Source organism: Stylophora pistillata, chromosome 2 (assembly GCF_964205215.1).
Source record: "Stylophora pistillata chromosome 2, jaStyPist1.2, whole genome shotgun sequence".
In the NCBI taxonomy this organism is placed as follows: Eukaryota; Metazoa; Cnidaria; class Anthozoa; order Scleractinia; family Pocilloporidae; genus Stylophora; species Stylophora pistillata.
The window spans coordinates 48,762,788-48,772,377 of record NC_142520.1 but is presented as its reverse complement, the minus strand read 5'-3'; the positions used below and the strand labels follow the sequence as shown (position 1 = coordinate 48,772,377).

Sequence of the window (9,590 nt, the reverse complement as noted above, 5' to 3'; positions counted from 1 at the left end):
AGCACCATTAGACAAGTTAGGAGGTAAATCATCACAGAGCCAGATGAACACAACCGACCAGCCATTACGAAGCTCTAGCTCTCTAACATTATATTTCTCTTTCACGACTGGAAAATTACTCAGAGCTTAGCTGTTTACCGCATTCCTGTCGTTAACGTATACTTCCAAACTCTTTTGTTCATTTTGCCAAAAATTAATATCGTTTTGCCCTTGCAGATATTGACGAGTGCAGTACTTCCATTCGGCCTTGTGACATTAATGCAGACTACCATAACACTAACGGCTCCTACAGTTGTTCCTGTAAAAGCGGATTTATTGGGAATGGAAAAACATGTACAGGTAAACCCTATTTGTTGCTGATCTGTTAGTCAGAAGAATGTAAAACATTGGAAGAAGACATACAGCAACGTCTGCGTTTGCGTGAACCATGCAAATGGGGACATTGTGTAACTGATGAAACAAAATTTAGTGTACATTTACATGACTGCTTCATACTTAACTGACGTTGTAATTCTCCTCCCCAATCGGATAGTGCCTAAAATTTCAGCTGTTAACCGCTTTCCTATTATTATCATTGATTTCCAAATTCTCTTGTAAATTTACCCAAAGGTTAATTTCTATTTTCCTTCAGATATTGACGAGTGCAATGCATCCCTCTGGCCTTGTGACGTTAACGCCAATTGCCAGAACACTTATGGTTCCTACAACTGTTCTTGTAAAAGTGGGAAAACATGTATGAGTAACCCTATTTGTTCTTAATCTGTTAATCACACCACTTAGAGTCAGTTAACTAATTAAGCTATAGCTATTTCCTCCCTGCGAGTTTTGTCAAATTAATAATTTAATTTTTTATAAATATATTTCCTTTGTGGTCACCAGAAAATTTCTCATGGTTAATTTATTTTAATAATTACGCCAAGAAAAACAGAAGAAGGTTGAAACCATTGCACAACTTGTTAAAAGCTAGAAAAAGAATAAATTAATATCCTTTTCGATATGGCCATCCAGAAAGACTTAGAAATAAGATTAAACTATCCATGCATTGTTATTAGAAACAGAAAAGATAGGAAATGTTCTTTCTTTGCAGGCTGGACTCTTATCGCTCGATTCTCAAACAGTGATGGCAAGAATTGGATGCGTGATGATGGTAAGTGGTGGTATGACCAGCAAATTGCCACTGGAGAGACAAACGACCCTTCAGTGAACAAAGATATGATCTCAACAGCCTTTTGGTCGGTCAGCGGTAGCAAAATAAAAATCACGCGCAGTGACGACCCCAGCCACACCCCTCTCTTACAGACCATGGGTAACTGTTTGGGTGGACAAACATTCCGATCGAAAATCACAAGTTATGGCGACTTTAGAAATGGCAAAGTCTGGGCCAGTGATCGGTGTCTGGGAAGTTGTACGGTTCAATATGGCGGACAGTACAAGTCAACAGACGGCTTTCAACAGGCTGAATGCAATGGAAACATCCAAAGCGCAGACAAGATCGGCTTCTGGTGTGACTGGAGTAGTGGTGATGGATCAGTAATGATGATTGGTGGAGGAGGAAGTAGATGTGCACGTGCAGATCATGGGATTGGAATCACAGAAACTGGTTCTTCTTCTTTTGTTGACTTAGGAACCAGCGAGACTGAATATGACTTTGGTTATAATGCTCTTACTAGAGCTGCTCCATCCCAGTCCTACTCGTTGAACTTATGGATCCGTTAAAAATAATCAGCTCTTCATTTTTCAAACTTAGTTTAGAGCTAAAGAACTTTATAGAGAATGAAATTATTCATTTAATGTCACTTTTTAATCCAAGTTAGATGAACATCTTAAAATGGTTAGTAATAGCGCATCTTTCCCCTCTCGTAGCAAAGTTAAAATAACTTGACCATCACCCCCGCTGCAACGCTTTAAACATCCTATGATCTGTACAAGCAGCAATTTAATTACTATTAGAACTTTTCGAGAAAATCAACTTCAGTAAAATTAATTTATGTCAGACTTACGACTCATCGATCTCAAGGAAATGTTAAGTATTCATTGATGATTGTTAAGTGATATCAGACATAAAATATGCAAGATATGTTTAATCAGTTCATCGGTTACTTCATCAAGAGATTTCTTAAGCTATATAAAATAATTCGTGTTTTGTTAAATTGGCATAAAAAAAATGAATAACCAGATGAATAAAAACTTTTTCCTTGACGTATAGTATCTACTGAACAATTTGAAAAATTTAGATATAGTCTACTTATTATGTTCAAGTATTCTAGGCCATTGATCAATTGAACCTTCAATGGTTCAGCGTACCAGTAGGTTCTCTGTGAGAACGCACCCTGTCTAAAGTTTGTTATCTATCTATATTGAAAACTTCGTTGCCATGGCAACGTTGCAGGCTTACAATGCTGGGTCCAAAATTAGACTTGACTTGAATTTTCTTAAAAACTGGACGGTAAATTTATTTTAGATTTTGCATGCGTCCTTTGACTGTCTTGGTCTACTTCACTGTTAAGTTTAAAAAATTTTGTCAGAGAGTTTAAGGAAAAGAGGCCTTTTTTAGAATTCATCGTTGATTTTTTTCCCTCTGACAGAATTTTTTCGAATGTTTGTAAAACACGCACAAAGCCGTTCAAAGTTAACGTGCAAAAAATAAAATAAATTCACCGAGCGGAAACTGAAATACGTGTCTAAAGTTTCAAATTTTGAAAATTTCGGCTCGACAAGATGGGACATTGCGCATGCGCAACATTTGTGTCACGCCACGACACTTACCACGGACGCCACAAGGTTTTGGCCGTTTTCTTCGCCGAACGTCCTTCGCGCTCTTCTAAAGAGCTTTATTTTGCTAAGAGAGGTTCACCTTCTGGGTGGATTGCACATGGAAATGGCTGCTGCTCTATTTGCCTTCAAAGTGCTGGATTATTTTGTGCAAAGTGTCGGGATCTTTTGTTCCTCTTGGAGCTGATCGACGCGATGTGGTTGGCGATTTGCGAAGAATGGAGGCCAGTGCTTCCTTCCCACCTTTGTTGTAAAGATCTTTTAAGTCATCGTAACACAGACCGCTTTCTGCAATTTTCTGAATGATGTTTTCTTTGACGAGGAGCTCGTTATCACCCTGTAAATAGAGCTTGTCTTTGAAAGTTTACATGCGTTCGTGGCGTCCGTCAAGAAAGTCCATGTCTACGAAAGCGAAGGAGGCAGATTTCACATGCTGTTGTTTACAATGTCAGCGCTTGTTAGCTGCAATGGGGATTGAAAGAGAACACAGTAGAGGGCACGTACACCTTCGAAAGTATCGTGTTCGTTGAAATCTTCATAAAAAAAACAGCTTGATACACAGACGGGAGATTGCTTTTACATGGTTTTCCGTTAGGATTGGAAGAGCGTTACCACCTTTAGCGAGTGTTTGATGAGTGTAAGGCTATCGGCAAAAAACACTTTCTTCGACGATAATGTTTCTTTATTTGAATTTCTAGCAAATCGTCGGAGTGTAGGAGTGACGAACACAGCAGAATTCTGGCCAATTAAAACGGAGTGACAATGCGTAGTGCTGGAAAGGAAAGTGGTAAAAGATTGAAGACATTCGCTCAGGAGTGTACTGGAACATTCTCTTTGAGCAAAGTTCTCTCACCATACACAGTTTTGACAGTGACTTGTTTACACGAGAAGCGTAGCTGCTGATATTTGCATGTAGGTAGCACCTATTTAGTGTTCCGGAAACCAGCCACGATATGGGACAATAGCTCCGACGATCGCGATCGTGTTTGCGGCCGGATTCACGCGTATTTTGGTCGCTTGAGAGTGTTGTAGCTTTCCGTTTTTGATACACGCTACTAATAAAGTTAGAAGAAAGTATAGGCAGCCTACCCAGAGGCGTAAAACATAGTCTACTAGGCAGATGAAAAAATGATTCTGGCCTAAGCGCGGCGGTCATGTTTGTTTGTTTGTGTTTTTTTTTTTTTTTTTTTTTTTTTTTTTTTTGCAACTTTTAAAAATTCCGGGTAAATTAGAACCCAGTCTGCGCGCGCCATAGAAATTATATCCAGCCTCCTTAATTCGTTAGGGGTTAGGGTTTGGGTTGGGGATTGTTTTGGGGTAGGGTTAGAGTTTAGCGTTTTTTTATCCATTAATATCGGACTTTAATTATATGATTAAAAGAGTGTTAAAATCTGGAAAACGACTTTTCAATTGAAATATGAAACTATAAGGAATATTAAGAGAAGTGGCGTAAAATCCTGTGAGGACTATGGTAACTGGATTTTTTAATTTTTTTATTTTTTTTATTTTTTTATTTTCGTTATCCTTTGAGAGATCTAAAACAACCAGGTTGCCCTATAGGACTTAATAGTGCATTTTTAATTGAATTTTTTTTTCTATTGTTGCGTGTTTAAATACATTTTTCTAAGTAATTTTTCTATGTTGTTAAATTTCAAGTAATTTTTTTTAGCATTGTGCTGTAACCCTGGTAAGGATTGTTTTTTTTTTTTTTGGTAGTTCTTGTGCTTTATTGTGTCGTTGATTAAAAAAAGATATGTCGTAGCGTTTTCCATTGAAGGGTAATCGTTCAGTGAGACATTGGAGTCGATACATATAGGTCAATCTGATACGAGCCTTTGGTGTTTTAGCGATTATCTAATCAGGAGCAAGTAATTTGGTCCTCTTCAAAGGCAAAATTAAGAAAAAAGGTCCGGCTATTTATCGACCAATCAGCATTCAGTAATTTTCCCCTGGATGTCAGATTTTAGCTAGGCTAGGTTTTACCTGTTATTCGCTCCGACGAAGGGCTAACGCTCGAAACGTCAGCTGTTGTAGTCATTACGGTGGCCAATCTACCATTTCAACTTTGTTGATATATCCAAATTATTAGGTTTTACCTAGGCTTCGTTTGAATAATCGGCACAAAGAGGCTGACAACGATTAAGTTAAAACACATTCTAAGACATTTTCTATATATTTCCACTCCCATAGGTGCGGCAAAAAAATGTACTCATGATAAGGTAGAATTCTGACTAGGAACTTCAAGGCATATAAATGGTTGAATTTTATTCCCTAAAGCATTTGTTTTACTTGAGCTAGAAATCCCTGAATCTATTGCGATCGCAATGAATGCCCAGACCTGTTAGAACTTTTAACCGTGACAAGTTGCCGCTATGCCATTACAAGCCTTATGCATGATTTTTATGATGACTGTTGCATGTTGCTTTCAATAAAACGCATTTACCTTGCAACTTATCGTTGGTTTTTGGCCTTATCCAGTCCTGGGAATGTAATATGTTTTGTATTTATTTTTAAAACCAGAGCATACTCACTAGCCAAGAAAGAGACGCTAGTGTTGTGTTCCGGATGTTTAGCGGAGAAAATGCTTCAGTTATAGTTCCAACAAGTGTAATATTAAGGGATATTGCAGGACTTGATAAACAAGTCTTCGTGAGGCTTGAAAAGAATCAAATAAAGAAAATTTTGAAGTATCAATGTCAATGTTTTTATCACAATGAGAGTTGCAAAGGAGAGAATTAAATATGGCGATTTTGTTGATAGTTTAGTTGATGCAATAATTCTCTGTTAGTTAAAATCAAGCATGGAGTTTTTTTTTTGGAAAAATGTTTTTTTCCAAAAATTACCCGTCATAATGCTCCGTTGATACGATTCAACGTAGGTTGAAGATTTTGATGTGGACGATTAGATCGTCGACGTTTCGCTTGCATCGTTAACGATCTGATGCGTGCTTATTGTCTAAGAACACGTTCTTAGACAATGAGCACGATGTTACGAAAGATCGTTGAAGCATACGACGAAATCGTATAAACGAGGACGTTCTTTTTAACGTCCTCGTTGTACTGGATTTTAAGGTTGACGTGGTCGTCCTTTTGAACGCGCTCGTTTTACTCGATCTCGTGTAAAACGCGCTCGTTCTTTTTGAGGTGCTCGTTATACTCGATTTAGAGTAGAACGCGCTGGTTTTTTTTAACGTCCTCGTTGCACTCGATTTCGTGTGCCCGTGCCCAGATGACGGCATTGATCCGAATGTTGTTTTGCAACGGCTGAAAAGCAATGTCTGCTTCACTAGCAGTACTTGGCCAAGAGACCAATTTCTTTTTCGCTTAAGAAACCTTTACTTTAACGTTGGGATGATAATATCGTGTAAAGACATTAGAGCACTCTTATTGCAAGTTCTCACAGCTGAATTGAGTTCGAGTTTTTTCTCTACGGCTTGCGGTTAAAAAATTTGGCCTTTTTACTGGCCACCGACATTTGTCAAGAGACTACCATCTTTGGTCATCGTGGATGAAGGCTCCGTTTTAAGTTTCTTTTGTAAGGCTGTTGGCTTTCCTCGTCCCAGCGTCGAATGGTCACGCCCTCGTCACGTGCACTCTGGTGGTACATCAGTGACTTATCAGGAACAAGGCTGCCTCCAATTCAACCCTGTTGAGTACAACAGCGACGGCAAGTATGTCTGCCGTGCAACAAACCGCTTCGGATTAGCAGAAACAACAATCGAAGTAGCTGTGAAGGGTAAACATCTCAATATGTTTGATTTTTGATTTGCGTTTGTCTCAGCTACCTGAAACTCGTTGCATATCAGCTTAAAGACCGATTGTGTCATGGCGGGAACACCATTGGCCTACTAAATTGAAAATTTGCGCGGCGGCAAAACTAACAGGATGAGCGTCCGTCATTTTCGTGATCTTCCACGTAACTAAAGCAATAACAAACAGTCAAACAGCTCAGCTCAGCATATATGTAAATGGCCGGCATCTTCGTCGAAATATGAAAAATCCCAAGCTTAATACATGAATAAGAAGAGAATATCAGCTATCATATTCTCTTGATAAATGATCATTCGCAATCATTTCCTTCTTTTCAATATCTAAATATTCCTGACCGTTTTTATCAATTCCTGTGAAGAAGTTCTGAAGAAAAAGGTAAAGAGTCGTTCCGGAAGCTACGAGCTTACGACGAACAATTTGAGATACAGTGTCAGCGTTATCTTCATTACTCTTTCTTTCAGGATACATATGAATTTTTTGAAAGAATGTCTGGTGGACCAACTATGTTCTTGGTTTGTTTTGCGGTTGTTGTTGTTGTTGTTTTTCTTTCCTCTCCGAAAGGGAATTTTTTTTTTAGCGAACTAAAGAGTTAAAAGAGATCAGGATTTTTTTTCATCCTTACTTAATTAAAAGAAAGCTTAAAGGGCGCAAATTTTAAAATCACCCACGAACTCATAGACTATGGAATATTATTCTACCGAGAACATTTCGTGCGACGTACTGGCGAAAATCACGATGTTTTAATAGCTCGCGGCTGTTCTGTTTCCAGTAAAAAGATAATCGAGATGGCTACTAAAAAAGTACATGTTTGGTATTCCATATTGGAGAAAAAAAACAATGTTAACGTTTAGCAAGAGAAGAACCTTTCCCAATCTGAAGAGATGTATATCCTCACTTTTCCTCTCCCCATTCCTATCCCACCCGTCCTTCCCTTAGAGTGAGTGTAAGAAGTAAGAAAAATTTAGGCTTCAAGTTAAATTGAACCCGTCCATACCATACACTAGTTTGGGGCTACTCTACCAACTGAGTACCGAAGCCACGCATATGACGCGAGGCAAATTTTGTTAGATTCTTCGTTCTATTAAGGGAATTGTAAAAAGACGCCAGTAAAAATAGAGGCTTTGACAGAATTGGATCCTGTGCCTCCCAGATACGAGTTGAGCGCTATTAACAACTGACCCACGAAGTCATGCATTGGAAGCAGGGTTAAATTTTCTAGGTTCATCGTTCGAAAGCCACCAAAGCCTGATCTCTTTCAGGCTTCTCAACTGCAATTTATTTGATTACATCCCACCTGCGAGGATCTACCCCTATTCGAAGAAATAACCAGTTAGTTGCTACAAGCTGTTATTTGATTGGTTGTGTCAGTTGGATGCCTAAACATGAGTCAAACGGTTTGGCCGTAAAGCATCTTTCAAACACCAATTCAGTAAGCTTCGCCGCGCGTCGGTTAATGCACGCAAAACCGTGAAGCGCGAACAAAACCGACAACGGTGCAGGCTATTGGGGCGAGTTTAGATAGGTGGCCGCCTGACTAGCCGCCGGCCGGTACACTGGCTGTAATCTGTTTCGAGCTTACGGTGACCCATATAGGAAAAGTAAAAATGTTTGGCTGATATGATTTGACCTGTTAAGCCAGAAGCCCATTACCCTGGTTAAGCATAATGTCTTGTGTGCTTATTTCAGCGATAAAAACAGATTTGAAATTAAAAGTCATACTTGAATTGTTAAAAAATATATTTGAAGCACTTCATGTTTTCCAGGGTTTCGTTTCCGTTAATCAATTTCTTTTTTTACCATTATGGAAGGTCTTCTGTGACATGATAACAGTCGGTAAAGGCTAGACTCTTATCGCCCGAATCTCAAATAATGACGACTGGATGGCTGATAACGGATATTGGTGGTACGACCAGCAAGTTGTCACTGGACAAATAGCCCATTTACAAACGTTGACATGATCTTCCCAGTATTTTGGATGGTCGGTGGTTACGAGATTAAGATCACACGCAGCTACGACTCCAACCACACCCCTCTGTTGCAAACCGCAGGTGAATGTTTGGGTGGACAAAGATTTCGATCCAAAATAACAAGTTATGGCGACTTTAGAAAAGGTAAGGCTTGGGCCAGTAATCAGTGTTTGGGTAGCTGTGCGGTTCAATAAGGCGGACAGTACAAGTTAAAAGACGGCTTTCGACAGGCTGAGTGCAGTTGAAGCATCCAAAGCGCCAACAAGATCGGCTTCTGGTATGGCTGGTGTAATGATGATTGGTAGAGGAGGAAGTAGCTGTGCACGTGCTGATCATGGGATTGGAATCAAAGAAACTAACGTAGCTTCTTTTGTTCTAGAAAACCACGAGGAACATGACTTTGGTTATGATGCTAACAGTGGAAAGGCTCCATCCCAGTCATACTCGTTAAACTTATGGATACGTTGAAGATAATTATGCCTTTATTTTTCGAACTTACTTTAGAACTGAAGAACTTTGTTAAAATGATATTATTCATTTGATAACACATTGGGATATAATTTAGATGAACATTTTAAAATGGTCATTAATAACGCATCTTCTTCCTCTCACAGCAAAGATAGAATAACTTGACCATCACCCCAGCCGCAACGCAATAATATTTTAACATCTTTAGATCTTCACCGGCAACAATTTAAATGCCATGAGAGCCTGTCCGAGAGAGTCATATTCAATAAAATGATTTTAAGTCGGACTCATACTTCATCTTTTCAAGGAAATATCAAGTATCCATTGATGATTGTTTAGTGATGTCAGAAATAAAATATGCAAGATGTGTGAATTTCTTTTAATCGGTTATTTCATGAAGAAATTGCTGAAGCTAAATCGATCACTACATGTTTGCTTGGATAAGCAAAAAGAGAATAATTAGATGACTAAATTGATATTTTGATAAATGAATAAATATGCTGACGTTTCGCCTCATCATGACACCATTCCCAAGGCAAAGTGAATAAATAATGCAAAGTTTGATTTCCGTGGTCTCTACAAATTAGCATAATAACAAAGGATCATAAATTCT

At 38.7% G+C, this 9,590-nt stretch overlaps 1 protein-coding gene across 1 annotated transcript in view; it reads left to right on the top strand.

Annotated features, from left to right (window-relative positions):
* Window positions 1–2,673, top strand: part of LOC111346650 (uncharacterized) — a 12,002-nt gene extending 9,329 nt beyond the window's left edge. The window contains exons 5-7 of the mRNA XM_088748058.1: window positions 217–339; window positions 632–733; window positions 1,088–2,673. Of these exons, the coding sequence (XP_088604184.1) occupies window positions 217–339; window positions 632–733; window positions 1,088–1,716 (854 nt within the window). The 3' untranslated portion in view covers window positions 1,717–2,673. The remainder of the gene's footprint in view (window positions 1–216; window positions 340–631; window positions 734–1,087) is intronic.
* The last annotated feature ends 6,917 nt before the right edge of the window (window positions 2,674–9,590 follow it).